The 15488-nt window shown below is 42.1% G+C and overlaps 1 protein-coding gene across 1 annotated transcript in view; it reads left to right on the forward strand.

The window, feature by feature from the left end:
- Window positions 1-15488, forward strand: part of LOC146359405 (uncharacterized) — a 109480-nt gene that overhangs the window by 41896 nt on the left and 52096 nt on the right. Inside the window, exons 23-29 of the mRNA XM_084827266.1 lie at window positions 1251-1402; window positions 2195-2306; window positions 2876-2925; window positions 4339-4515; window positions 6100-6217; window positions 8266-8431; window positions 13157-13295. Coding sequence (XP_084683392.1) covers window positions 1251-1402; window positions 2195-2306; window positions 2876-2925; window positions 4339-4515; window positions 6100-6217; window positions 8266-8431; window positions 13157-13295 — 914 coding nt within the window. The remainder of the gene's footprint in view (window positions 1-1250; window positions 1403-2194; window positions 2307-2875; window positions 2926-4338; window positions 4516-6099; window positions 6218-8265; window positions 8432-13156; window positions 13296-15488) is intronic.

Here is a 15488-nt window from a genome sequence, read left to right on the forward strand (position 1 = left end):
GTAACCCTCCCACCCCATCGCTGTTGTAGGCATCGTCATGATACCATGCTCCCAACAACCGCCCACACAAAAGCGGCTCATTGCACAATGGCAGAAGTACACGGGCAAGAGGAGGCAGTCTGATAGTGCCACATGAGAAAATACCTGCATTTCCCTGTTAAGAAATAACACGAGGAAACCGAAGAAAGAGGCGGGACACCAGCGCAGGGCAACGACGTCATGTAAAGCACACAGGGAAAACCGTGACTGAAGAATGACAAATGCATCTAAAAAATCTCTGTGTGAAGGAGCCCAGAGGGTCACTCTGGGGCAGCATAAGAAAGTAAAATGATGGCTGCTTGGCAGTGCTGCTCACTGCCACCAGATAAGCTTATCAGAGCCCACCAATGGAGAAAAGGGACTACTAAAATGTACTTTGCCCAGGGCCACCTCAAACCTGCTAGAAGACCTTCATGCAGCACACACCTTGCATGATAACACAGGAAATATAACAGGAAAAGAGCATGAGGGATACTGGAGAAAACCAAAGGGCTTTTCTCAACTTCCTCCTGTGGCATACCTGCTTGAACTCTCTTAGAATTCAAATAACTCATACCAAAGTGGGGGTTCTGCTACTGCTAAATTGGGGTCTAATCAGTAGGAGTCACCACCACTCCAATGGACAGCGTGTATAGCACTCACTCTAGTCACATTAAGGTGCATTACTCACAATATGGAGTGCATTCAAGGGTTCCCAAGTGTTTTGGGTTGCTGGGCACATTTGGAATTTTGAGTATGTTGTGGGCACTCTGACAAAATGGCTGCCATGGGGGAACTTGCTCATTCATAAAATGGCTGCCATGGGCATGGCAGGTCACAAAACATTCACTTCCCAGAAGACAAACTGATGACACTAAAAGCAAAGTAACTTTCCTAGAACCTAAGGACAAGGCAGAGGTGGGGTGGGGGGTCTGCGCTCCAAAGCACAAAACCACTGTTTTGATAATCCCTAATAATAGTGACTTCACCACATCAGCAATTGACATGAAAATGGCCTCTGTTTGCTTTAAAATTTGGAAAATGTAGTGTTCAAAATCTAAACTACATCTCTTCTCAAACATGGCTTGAATCTATAGATATCTTGGCCATTGTATTTAACTTAGTATGCCTCTATATACCACAATAACTATACAGAATTGATTATTTGCCTTATGTAATAAGCAGTGGTGTAGATCTGTATTAAAGGAAAATTTATATCTTGAATATTTCAGGAAGGAAGCGTAAGTTTGAGGAGTCAGAGCAGCTCAGCAAGTGGAAGAAGTTCTACAGCTGGGAATGAAACAGAAGACCAATTCGTTGCTACAGCACCACTGATGTCCTATTCTGCTGGGCATTTTGCAGCTGGACACTCCAGTTTAAAGAGGTAGTGCAGTATAATGGTTACCGACTCCCTTCCATGGACACAAGTGTATTTCTGTGCACAAAACTCTTGGGTTGTCAGTTTGAGGCTACAATACTAAGCAAACTTACCAGGAAGTAAAAGCCATTGAAACTATAATACTACCTCTTCTAAAAAGGTGATCAGCACTGTCAGAGATCCCACTCACACAGATCCACAGCTCATTGTAGACACATCCCCATGATGTGATTCCACTGTGGTGCAGTTAGTGGTTGAATACTGGGGTGGTTTGTGGGATGTGGGATGCTATTAATATTGTGTGGGTTGAGCCAGTCACACAGGTCTTTTCCATCTTATTATGCCCCCCCCCCCTCTAGCTGGGTAAGAAATGGATGAGAAATTGATTTATCTTATTTATGATTGCATTTGTATCCTGTCCTTCCTCTAAGGGGCTCAGGGTTTCTTATGTGCGGAAGATACCGTGATTGGCCCTGCCCCTACTCTTATGGTTGGTATTCACATGCACACTGCAGTGGTCTAGGATCACATGTTGGGAAAGTAGTTTTCATCTTGTTTGAAGGGGCCTCAAGTTGAAAGAATTGACTATTTGGGTACAAGGCACAGACATACTTACAGGATGATGAGGATTTCTAGATGAGGGCCAATCTGTTTAGTCATGGTATAATGCTATTGTACTAAATATTTAGAAAACATAGCTATGGAGTAAATATTTGTCATTCTGCTATGTGGCTTGCTTATTTACAGAGCAATGTCAGTATTTCCCTCTCAGTAACAGTATTATCATTCATTCCCCAGGTCCCCAGAAGCTTTTGTTTCCATTCAGTTGGAGAAACAGGGTCCACGGGACATGATGCTGAATACATTTATTCAAAAGAAACAAATCCTGGGAAGTAGAATGCAAAATCTTGTAAGTGTGTGAAGAAATATTTTAGGAATTGTTGTTTTTAGAATTGGTCCTCAGTCAGCTTTACTGTAACAACTGGGTTTCAGGCTTTTGAATTTGAAAAACTGTGCCATGCCAGTTCTGTGATAAATTAAGGAGAACACAAGAGTAAGTGTGTGTGTGTGTTAAAACAAAGGAAATTATATTTGAACACATGAGGTTGATTCCGGAGTGCAAGTGGAATTCTGCTCATGTGACAGGGCTTTCCTGCCCCTCCTTCCCACTGCAATCCCCTTCATCCTCTAAAAATCCCCCCGTAAGGGTCTCTTGAATGTATTCTATGGGCCTGGGCAGAGACTGCAGGGGGAGAGAGGAATCAGAATTCAAGATGGCTACCTTGTAGAAGCAGAAGTCCCTTTCCACTCATACAAGGCCCATTATTTTTAATTACTTCATGAGACAAATAGATTTTAATATACAACTTTCCACTGAAGCATGTCTGTGAGATATTTTTATATACGTAATTTTATATACATAATTATGTACAGTTGTGTAAATCTTATATAAGGAACAAATGGCGTAATTTGTTGTAGGATGAAACTGAAAAAGTCAAAAGAGAAGTTATTGTTGAATACTGCCATAAGTAAGTACACAAAATATATACAGTATATCTCCCCAAGAGTCATATGTATGAAATTTGTTTTTCCCATTGTTGGCTCGACACTACATTGGTGCAATGGTGGCACTTATTCAATAACAGGGGGAAAGAGCCAACCAGTTTGCCCAAAGGATCAGACTATAAAGCCGCTAGATGACAGTACATATGTTAATATATCCAAGGCCATAAGTCAAAAGCAAAATATCCTGCTAAAATGTAACAAATCAAAACAGCTAATGTGCCAAAAATATTGCAGCAATAGTCAGTTGGGTGGGGGGAAAGCAACCGCCTACATCTAAACATTGGTGTAGTGGAGCCAGGGCTCATAAGGACACAGCACCAGCACATCTGCTGATTTATTTGCCAGGCCCCTCAGAATTCCCGGTTCTTTCTGAGCTTGGCTGCAGTTTTCCCAACAATATAATGTTCCCTGCGTGTAATGCAAAGTATTTTGGGGTGACTTGGTCTTGAATGGGCAATTAAAACCCATTCGCTTTAGGAGAGTCCTGTTCCTGGTGGAGATGAAATCGCTAGAACTGATTTGTTGATACAGATCAATACAGCTGCCTGAGTGTATGGACTCTCCTTGGGGGTGTAGCTATGGGGATTGTCATAATGAGTGCCTCCACTTCGAGATTTACCACTACATCACTGCATCTAAACCAATATAAAATTTGGTTAATGGGATCCTTAGATTCCATCCGGGAATGCTTAGGGTTGCATCTGCATATAAGCTCCATATACATGAATAAAGTAATAATCTGGGGAGTAAAGTACCACAGCAGCCATTAGGCTCCCCTATGTTCTGGGGAGGTGTGTGTGTATGTGTAAGGGGGCAATGTATTACCAAGGCATGGAAAGCAGACCCTGAAAATCCTGAATAGAATGTCAGGAGAACAACTTAGCAGTCCTAGATTCCTCAGAAGTGAAGGTGTTTTGTCCTGGGAGAATCAATTTTGGATCTAGCAATATCCCTGCCAACTACTTGTGCAGGGACAGGCAAGGACAAAGTGCCACCGCTTTGTTTCGCAACAGGAATGATAACATTTCCCAGAGGGTATTTGCCAATCTTCTGCATGCCAAATAACTACTTTTCTCAGAAATTGCCAAATAAACTGAGCTGAGGAAAAGAGAGAGAGACACTTGGGGGAAATGATCTAAATTAGTCCCCATGGAGACAATTCTTCTTAGGGCTATCAACAATCCCTCTTTCCAATGACTTAGGGGCAACACTGATAAGCCTTATTACTACTCACAGAGATCTGATAGGAAACCCACCATCACATTCATTATTCATGTCTCACCACCCTTAAGAAGTTGAGATTTTGTGAAAGGAAATGATAAAGCAGGAAAGACGATTAAATATTTTTAAAAAGTTAACTTTTGATACTGTTTTAGGATGAACCATCGTATATCGCAGTACTCTCTTCGAAGTCAGATCATTGCATATTATAACAGTATAAAAGCTATGCTTGATGACTTCCCCAGCGTGAGGGACAAATACTTCATTATAGGGTTGCCACAAGAGAAGAAAGGAGAAAAAGAATTAAAAGGAAGGCTTCTGGATGATCCCAGGTTTGTAGCCAGTTCAAGTAGTTTCTGCTTATCAGAGTTTTGTATCCTACTGCTTTGCAAATGGAAAAGAATAGGACTACCACTACTAGCCAACAGTCATTTTTCTCCTAGTATTTTTATTATTTTATATATTACTATGTCAATATTCATATCAATATTATTATAATTATATTTATTTATTACATCTATATTGCACGTTTCCTCCAAGGAGCTCAAACCAGTGTACATGGTTCTTCCCCTGTACACCCTCCTGTCATTTTATCCTCACAACAACCCTGTGAAGTAGGTTAGGCTGAAAGAGAGTGACAGGCCCAAGGTCACCCAGTGACCTTCGTGGTTGATTGGGATTTGAATCTGAGTCTCCCAGTCTGACACTAATCACTACACCTGTTTGCAAAGGTTAAGGGATCTAATGAAAAATTCTGCTTATGTTCATAGAGAGGGGAGATCATATAGGAAACAAGGAGGTGAATAAAGACTGTACGCTCCATTCTCAAAGTGGGCTGAACATGTACAAGCCTAAGAAACTAACATGCGATTGGTACGGGGAGGGGGCAAGTTGCTTGGGGAGGATGATATAATTTTGATTGTTTGTTTCGTCATACATATCCAACCTCGAAGGCTCAAAGCAGCGTATGGAGCCTTCAAGTGGAGCCCCGTCCAAGCACTGATTAATTCCACACTCCTTAGCTTCCACAGTGTTACAGCATCAGGTGCGCCCAGACTCCTCACAGAGCACACTGTTGCTGTTCTTATGGTGTGGGCCACTTTGAGTTCATGGGTGTGGAAAGGTGGCGTACAAACTAAGGTACTAGTAGTAATAATGATGATAATTAATAACACTCCCTATAATAGTTATTATTATGTTGTTCTTGTTGTTTTATATCAGGCGTAGGGAACCTCATTCAATGCAAGGACCGAATTTAATTTTGAGGAAGATCTTGGGGGCCGCATTCCAGTGGTGGGCAGGCCAAAAGCAAAAGGGGTGGGGCCAAAAATACACAAAAATACCAGTCTATTTCAGCTTAAAGCTCTTACTGCCAGAAACTAAGATTAGGGGAGGCAGGGCAACCTTTCAGAATGGGGAAAACCTGCTCAAAAGCTGGGAAACTACCAAATGATTGGTGGTTGGGGGAAAGGCGGTGGGGCCAGAGGAATGGGGTGTGGCCATCTGGGGGACCCCAGGAGGGCTGAATTTGGCCCCTGGGATTGAAGTTTCCCAACCTGGTGTTATAATATGTATTTTGTTTAATTTCTATTCTGGCCTGTAGCCAAAGCTCTCTGGGTAGTTCACAAAAATTATAAAATAAAAATATAATATAAAAAACTTTAACATAAAAATTTAAAACAATTTAAAACAGCTAAAAAACTAGTTACAGTAAGATACCAGGACCTGATAAAACAACTTATTTAATAGAATTCACTCCATTATTTCAATAAATGAAATGAAATATGTATTGCATGCAGCAAATGAGAAACACCCCCCCCCTTATGCAGACATGCCATTTCATGTGGCCCTTGGGTGCTGCAAAACTTCATTGTGTTATTGCACAAGTAATCCAGTTTCCTTCCATAACCAATCAGATCATTCCAGCCACGCCCCCGTTGCTTGCTGTCAGCTGATGGGCGATCCTTCTTGAATCTCTGGTTCATCCCTCACCCTTACGAGGTCTTATTTCTGTTTAAAATGCTACCAGAGAAGGTGAGTACTTTTTGGAGTAATTTGAGGTGAGTAATTTTTTTGAACCACCTAGAGAGCTTTGGCTATTTGGTGGTTTAGAAATGAAATGAATGAATGAATGAATGAATGAATGAATATGCCTATAGTCTTGAAGAAAACTCTTCTTAGTCAAAATGCATATATCTATCTGGTCTTTTTTGTGCACACAGTGAAAATGTGCTTAGTAGCAGAAGATACGTTGGTGCTAGAATTGTATACATTGTGTTCTGTTGTTGAATTGTCTTAGTTTCTAAAATCAAGTCAGAGATGACCTATGGCATTTGGGGACTGAGGCAGAAAATCCAAGTGGTGCCCCTCATGGTGGGAAATAATTGTTAACAATTCATAGTTTGCTGCCCTCTAATGGCAGGGCTGGCCCAGTGAGGTATGCAGTCTAGGCAGTTTCCCAAGAATACAGGATTTTAATTAATTAATTAATTAATACTCTACTTTTCAATCAAGGGTATGTCTCAAAGTGGCTTACAAGTAGAATTCACACAGATACAATGGGCTAGATCCAAAAATTGTGTGAGCAGAATGCTGCTTGTGTAAGGAACTTTGCCATCCCCTCCTCCCCACTCTGCCCCACAAAAGCCTCTCCAGAGGGCTGGGGAACCCACCCAGACAGTGTAGGGGGCCACAGGGGGAGGAGAGAATCTCCCCAAGTCAGGTGGAAACACCTTGCACGAACAGACCTCCCATCCAGTTTTGGGCCATGCTGCCTCCTACTGCAGCCTCCTATACAACCTTTGGATTCAACTCAATATCATTAAGGATTTCTTGGTGTGGAGGACTCAGGCCTTTCTGCCCCTGGCAACTGATGATATATAATCCAGGTTCTAGGCTCTTCTTTTCAGAGAGAGGGGGTTTCTAGGTGTGCTATGGAAAGTCTAGAATAGATGGAACTGTGACAGAACCACTACCTATGCCAGGGGTGCAGAACCTCAGGCCTGGGGTCCCAGTCCAGCCTTTGGTCCTGCCCACCCCTGGAATGTGGCCCCAAGAGCTTCTCAGGAATGGAATTCAGCCCTCAGGCTAAAAGAGGTTCTACACCCCAGCCTACACTTTTGGAGGCAGCTGCTTGTTGGCTGGGTGATAGCCAGCTTTCCAGGACACATGACAGAGTCTTCTGATCTCCATCAGCTGCCTGAGGCATAGATTCAGTTGTAAAGAGGAGGAAGTACAGATCTCAAAACCAAAGAAACACAGTGTACTCTTTTGTATATTGGATGTGTTATTGTTATATTGTAAGACACAGGGATGGAGGCAGCAACACATTTTTAATTCACCTAGACAACAACCATGGGGTGGCCCTCTTTAATGGTATCCCAAAATATACCACGTCGTGTGGATTGCCTCTCCCTGCCTAATAGTAAAAACCAGTCCTGTAAATACAGAAAGACAAAATGATATTGATGATCTTGTTTTGGAATTTACTACAGGTAGTAGTCAGTTCTAGGAAAGGTGGAGCTGAAGATGCCTTCCTCTATCAGTAGATTTCTTCTTTTTTTGTTTGTTTGTTAATTGAAAGCATTTATACTCTGCTCTTTAACAGGAAAGACTCATAGAACAACTTACATAGCAATAAAAACAAGGCATTCCTTTGTGTTTACACTGTAATGCCCTCAGGCTTACAATGTAAAAAACGACATGACAGAAAAGGAAAAGAGAATGAGGGAAAAAGAGGAAAAAACCTCAGGCTTCAATTCTTAATGATATAAGGTTTTTGTAATGCCTGTAATGCAGGAGAATGTTGATGGTTGTCTTATGGTGACCAGTGGAATGGAAAAAGCTCAAAGAGAGGAGGAGCCAAAAAAATTGGTGGTGTCTCAGCTGGAGTGGCCCCACTTCCAATCCTTCCCTCTCATCCTGATAGAATGGCTATTGGATGCCGCTGGGTGCGGGGAGGCAAAGCCTGATGAAACTGGTGGTTGCTTCCAGTTTGCAATTGCTTAACAGTGGCTTGATGATTTGTGTTTATTTTTGAAAGAATTTTCCTTGTCTTTTTTTTTTTTACCCCTTCTCCATAGACTGGCTACAGAGCCCTGAAGCAGACCCTGCAAATTGTGGCAGCTTTTCACGACATTATTTCATACATTTTCACCTTTGCTCAGCTAGGAAGTGCACCGGGCTGCTTTGATTACCTGTGTCCTTCTGACCATCTCACTGCAGACTGGGGAGGGACCGAACAGATTGGTTAGTAGTGATTGCTCTGTCTTTGGAACCGAGAGTGGTTATAGTGGCAGGTTGTAGATGCACTGTTCAAAATAATACTTGTTTGTGCTCAGCCCATTAAGAGATAACAGATAGATATAAATACATTCAAATTAAAAAGTCTAACTACTTTTGGAAATAATTCTTCAAACCATATTGATTAGAGATCCCATCATGTTACAGGGAGAGGTTGACATTTCTCCCTCAGTTCTCATAGTTCATTTATGATAAATATTCTGATTTGTTTGTACCTTGGCCTTTGCTGCTCACTAAGGCTGCAACCTGAAATCATTGGGACTGACTTCTGATTAAAACAATTTTAGGATGGATTATCAGGTATACTAAAGGATTTCAGTCCATCAACAGCAAAAGCCAGCATTGAGATCTGCTTCTTAAGGGGGAATGCATAGAAGCAAAAGATGGACAAGCTGCTTTGTTCCAATTCTTTCCCCATATTTGAAGCCGTACAAACACGTACAACCTTACTCTAATGAAAAAATATTTTTAAATATTGCTCTAAAAAGTACTGTACATTGGGTTTGATCTTTACTTAGTCATAGAGCAGACCAATTGAAATCAATGTGACTAGTTTAGATCCCATTAATTTCAATGGGTCTAGTTTAAGTATGGATCCAACCCATAGCCATTATACATAGGTCTTTGGAACTTGTTCACAAACTAAATTAACCACAAAACAATTAAGAATAAATCTGTTTAAGCTGGAATAAAGCATGAAAAAAATTCAGAACAAAAGAATAAGGAAGTTGAAATGGCAAAGGGGAAAAAGAAATTAACATCACAATCTTATATGTTTACTCAGAATTAGTCCCACAATTACAATGGAACTTACGCCTAAGTAGGTGTGCATAGTATTGCAGCCTTAAAAATTTAAATGTGGAACGTAGAGCATTTCTACACCAGCCAAAAATCCTGCAACTTTACCAGGGCTTTCTGCTTCTGTTTTAAATGCAGAATTATGATGGGCTGTCTTTACATGTGCTTCCCTTCCCCCCTTATCTGCGTGTTCTATATATTTTATCATACAGCCACTAGATGGTGCTGTGGTCTAGCTCCTCTTATTGCTGGATTTCCTCTTTTCATGAGGGAACTCAACCTGCTGTAATTTGATAGCTCATTATCTCTGATCTTTTAAAAAATGGGATAAAGGTCATTTAGTGCAGGAGACGCCCTGGAAGTTGATGACATCATGTAAAGGACCCGCAAACTTCTGTGAGTAACCAATCTCAATAGCAGGATAAAAGCCCCGTATGGAGAAGCCCTCAGTGATGTGTGTGCTGACCATGGCCAAACATCTTTTTCTTAATTTTTGTTAATATATGTATTATGATGTAATAAGGGGGAAGCAGTTCTTGCAGTCAGAATAAGAAACAAGAGCATTTGAGCAGCCTGGTCAGGAAGACCTGGGCAGCAAAATGATGGCATGATCATTATCTAGCATGATAATTAATGATGGCATGATAATTAACTAGCATGATGTAGTAGTAATGGGGGACTTCAATTTCCCCGATATTTGTTGGGAGACAAATTCTGCAAAACATGGCCCCTCCAGGAAATTCCTGACTTGTGTGGCGGATAACTTCCTCCTACAGAAAGTAGAGGAAGGAACTAGAGGATCGGCTATCCTTGACTTGATCCTAACCAACAGAGATGACTTAGTGGATAAAGTAGCAGTTACAGGAACTCTGGGGGAAAGCGACCATGTTGTACTTGAGTTCTTGCTTCTAAGGGAAGCAAAAGCCGAGTGTACTCAAACGCGTACCCTGGATTTTAGGAAAGCTGATTTTAATAAACTCAGAACAATGATCAGTAAGGTCCCATGGCAAGCAATGCTAGCGAGAAAAGGAGTCCAAGATGGGTGGGAACTTTTAAAAAAGGAAATTCTCAAGGCACAATCACAAACAATTCCAACAAGAAGAAAAGGTGGAAGACAACAGAAGAAGCCAATGTGGCTTCACAAAAAGCTTAGGGATGACCTGAAAACAAAAAAGGACACATATAGGAAGTGGAAAGAAGGCCAAGTAACAAAGGAAGAGTACAGGCAGGTAGCACAGAATTGCAGGGATGGCGTCAGGAAGGCTAAAGCGGAGAACGAGGTGAGGTTAGCGAGGGATGCTAAAAACAACAAAAAGGCTTTCTTCAGCTACGTGCATAGTAAAAGGCAGAGGAAAGAAATGGTTGTTCAGCTATTAAATAAGGATGGCAAAATGTTAACAGAGGACAAAGAAAAGGCAGAGGTGCTCAATTCCTACTTTGGCTCAGTCTTCTCCCAAAAGAGGGTCTATGACCCCCCTGGCAAAGGCGAAGTACAGGCTGAAGGGGCAGGATTGCAGCTTGAGATCGACAGGCATATGGTCAAGGAACACCTCATTACTTTGAATGAGTTCAAATCTCCAGGGCCAGATGAACTGCATCCTAGAGTCATAAAGGAACTGGCAGAAGAACTCTCAGAACCGCTGTCTATTCTCTTTGAGAAATCATGGAGGACCGGGGAAGTGCCAGATGACTGGAGGAGGGCTAACGTTGTCCCTATCTTCAAAAAGGGTAAAAAGGAGGAACCTGGGAACTACAGACCAGTCAGTCTGACATCAATCCCTGGGAAAATTCTGGAGCAGATCATAAAGCAATCCATCTGGAAGCACCTTGACAACAATGCTGTGATTACTCGAAGCCAACATGGATTTGTCAAAAACAAGTCCTGCCAGACAAATCTGATCTCATTTTTTGATCAAGTCACCTCCCTTGTAGACCGTGGGAATGCTGTAGACATCATATACCTCGACTTCAGCAAAGCTTTCGACAAAGTGCCCCATGATATCCTGATGAGCAAACTAGCTCGAAGTGGGCTAGATGAAACAACGATCATGTGGATCCACAGTTGGCTACAGAATCGGACTCAAAGAGTGCTTATCAATGGGACCTTCTCAAGCTGGGGAGAGGTAACGAGTGGGGTACCGCAGGGCTCAGCCCTGGGCCCAGTGCTCTTCAATATTTGTATTAATGACTTGGAGGAGGAGGTGCAGGGAATGCTGATCAAATTTGCAGATGACACAAAATTGGGAGGGATAGCTAATACTTTGGAAGACAGAAACAAAATTCAAAGTGATCTGGATAGACTGGAGTGCTGGGCAGAAAACAACAGAATGGCATTTAATAGGGACAAATGCCAAGTTCTGCACCTAGGAAAAAGAAACCAAATGCACAGTTACAAGATGGGGGATACGTGGCTCAACCACACTACGAGCGAGAAGGATCTTGGAATCGTCGTCGATCACAAGCTGAATATGAGCCAACAATGTGATGTGGCTGCAAAAAAGGCAAATGCTATTTTGGGCTGCATTCATAGAAGCATCGCTTCCAAATCCCGGGAAGTACTAGTTCCCCTCTACTCAGCACTGGTTAGGCCTCATCTGGAGTACTGTGTCCAGTTCTGGGCACCACACTTTAAGAAGGATGCAGACAAGCTGGAGAGGGTTCAAAGGAGGGCAACAAAGATGATCAGGGGACTGGAAACAAAGCCCTATGAAGAGAGACTGAAAGAACTGGGCATGTTTAGCCTTGAGAAGAGAAGACTGAGGGGAGATATGATAGCGCTCTTCAAGTACTTGAAAGGTTGTCACAGAGAAGAAGGCCAGGATCTCTTCTTGATCATCCCAGAGTGCAGGACACGGAATAATGGGCTCAAGTTACAGGAAGCCAGATTCCGACTGAACATCAGGAAAAACTTCCTGAGTGTCAGAGCAATACGGCAATGGAACCAATTACCTGGGGAGGTGGTGGGCTCTCCCACACTGGAGGCCTTCAAGACGAGGCTGGACAGCCATTTGTCAGGGATGCTCTGACTTGGATTCCTGCATTGAGCAGGGGGTTGGACTCGATGGCCTTGTAGGCCCCTTCCAACCCTACTATTCTATGATTCTATGGGTTTATATGCACAGAAGTGCTCTCCAGGCAGACCTTTCCATGACCAGAGCTGTCCTAGGACACTTATGGATAAGCCAAGATGCAGCAGGATTATCAATAAATAACATTCTAGTTTGCCACAAGGTGGTATAGAGGTGGCTACTTGGATCTCCATAGGACCTCATACTCGGACTGGTGGATTACAAAGCAGGGAGTGTTTTGTTGACAGTGTTGAAAGTGAATAGATATGAAGTTCTAACAAAACATTTAATCCACATTCACTAACAGATTTTTAGAGTTTTGGTAAAGGGTTTTGCTGGTAGCTGATGATACACTGGGGTTTATCTCAGTGCTCTCTATATAATGGGATATTGGTGTATTTTCCAAGGGTGCATCCAGATGAGGCTTATAGCGCCTTCACCCTGACTTAGGCACAGAAGCGTACATGTGGTCCCAAACAACATTGTCTTCTGTTTGTAACCCTCCCATGTTTCCCCACCACTTCTTCTGTCTTTCTCCTTAACGTAAAAAAGCTATTAAGGAAAAAAAGGCAGAACTGCTGTACAATGCCTTCTGATTAGTTGCGCTAGGAGGGGACCAGGAACTACATGGTGAAGTGGGAAAGGATGTGTGGCCCTCTGGGGATCACCCGATGGCCAGACTTGGTCCCGGATAGGCCAAATTGTGCTCCCTGGCCTGAGGTTCAACACCCCTAATTTAGAAAGTACAATAAATAAGGCCAATAAATGGTAGCATGCTTGATTTATTTTTCTTCTTGGGTTCTAGGAATTGCACTCCAAGAATTACAGAATAAGATAGACAACCTTCATAATCCCTCAGATCCAAATAAAGTAGCTCAGATGCTGAGGATGCACAGAGAAGTTAAGTTTCTGCAGTTTGACGCAGCTGTTAGACATTCTATGCGGTAAGAGGTCACAACAGATCCTAGTTAATAGATAAGTATATTAAATGTTGGTTGGCTGAGGTTTAGCATACTTAAAGAATAAGGATGTTGTTACCAGTTGGAAGAGATGTGAAAAGGAAGAATCTCACAGGCGTTTTCTTCAAGGCTGAAACTAAGCAAGAGTGAATATTATGAGTAACTGTCCCCTGATTTAATTATTTTTTTCAACCAAAAACACCCATGGGAGGCCATGAATTTAATTAAATGGAGGAATAAGAGTAGAGGCTACTTAATCCTTTTTTCCCTGGCTGTTTTTCCCACTCAAAAGTACCCCCTTTGTTTCCCTATTTACTAGGAAAAGATAAAGGTATCCACATCTTTTCTCCTGCAGATTGAAAAGTGGGGTAGGGTGGCGACAATTCTGTGGGCAAAAATGATCAGGGGGGCAAAGAGTTAAAGGGCCCTGATTCCGCCGCCATTCCTGTATTTGAACTTGCAGCCTCCTACATCTACTTTTGATTTTAAAAATAAAATAGTTGTGGGAACATTACACAGGACTAGGATTCTAAGACATACAATAGCAACACCATGTGCTTGCTTACACTTGGTGCTTTGCTTTTAATGGAAACCTACAAAAACCCAAATGTATTAACAGCAAGTTTCAGTTCTTTGCGCTGGATCCACCTTGAAATGTTCAGTCAGGGGAGGTGTATATCTATTACATAAATACGCTTTGGGATCAGGGTTTGTTTGTTTGTTTAAGTGATTGAATAAGAAGGGTCTTAAGGAGGTATATAATAAAGATATTTTTATTAAATTAATGTTTTCTTCGTTTATCTCCACGTGTAGCCAAAACAGCATTGTTTTTGCAGAACATTTTGCTGGAATATATGGACGTAATATAGCTGGCCATTCTTATCCCTTTCAGATTATTTAATTGGCACATTATTTAACAAGGGATTTTAAAATAATATCTGAAGGGAGAGCTTGCACATCACCTCTGCGATGAGAAATGTCAGTTCCAAATGCACGTGGGAAAGGAACTGAGTAAACGATTAGAGGAGAATAAGAAGTGTTATGGGTATGGAGAGCTGTGGCAATGCTGCTAGAAAGGCCACATTAATTGCTTCTGATATGCCAATCTATACCTCAGGTTTAAGCTTGTAATTCTTTTTCCATTGAGATTAAAGGGAATTGGTAGTCCTTTTAAGAAAGGCTATCTAACAGAAAATTCTCAGCATCTTCATCAAATTGGAGAGAGCCTTCTCTGTGGTGGCCCCCACTCTGTGGAACTCCCTCCCTAGGGAACTCCGTCATGCCCCCTCTTTAATGATCTTCCGTTGTGCATTAAAAACGTGGTTGTTCAGGCAGGCATTTGGGGTGGGTTAGGGTATTTAAAAAAAAAAATATGGTAAAATTTTATTGTTTTAAATTGTTTTATGGTGGGTTGTACAGAGTGGCTGGGTGACCAGTCAGATGGGTGATTAATAAATTTAATAAATAAATAAAATAAATAAAATTGAAATTTCAGGATTTGGGGGAGAAAACCATGAGAAACTGGCCTAAAACTTAAGGCTGGTCAAGGGTAGGCATGGTTGGGCACCTGCCAAGGGCCCACACACCAGCAGGGACCCACTGACAAGGGCCCCGTGGACTTGCTCCTCCTCTTCACTATTGCAACCTGCTTGTTCACTTGCCTCTCACCCTGGCTGAGAAAACAGCGATGGTGAGGAAGAGCAGTAGATGCCACCGCCTACTTGCTCCTTGGCTATCTGCCTGTCATGCAAGCAAATGGTAGGAATTATGAGAAAGGCTGAGGAGCAATAGCAGCTGGTGACAATGGTGGAGGGTAGGTAGAAAGGATGGGGCCCACTGAGGGTGTCTTGACCAAGGGCCCTCAAAAACCTGGAGGCATTGCTACAACTTATTGAAAATTGTAATGCAGATATAACGGCCCCTAGCGTAATTATATGCGTGTGTAGATAGATGGATGGACGGACGGACAGACAGACAGACAGACAGATTATAAAAGGATGTACGTTTTGTACTGCAGTAATTTAGCTAGTGGGTTTTCTAGTGCAACACATTTGTCAAGGAGAAGATACTCCTTCAGTCAGTAAGAGATGGATTGTTACATCCCCCTCTCTTAGCAAAGCAGTGTCTCTCACTAAGGCACCAATCCTGTGTCACTTCCAAGCAAAATATGTCATATTA

This window comes from Heloderma suspectum, chromosome 1 (assembly GCF_057233095.1).
Source record: "Heloderma suspectum isolate Gila_16-S chromosome 1, 16-S_ref, whole genome shotgun sequence".
NCBI classification, from domain to species: Eukaryota; Metazoa; Chordata; class Lepidosauria; order Squamata; family Helodermatidae; genus Heloderma; species Heloderma suspectum.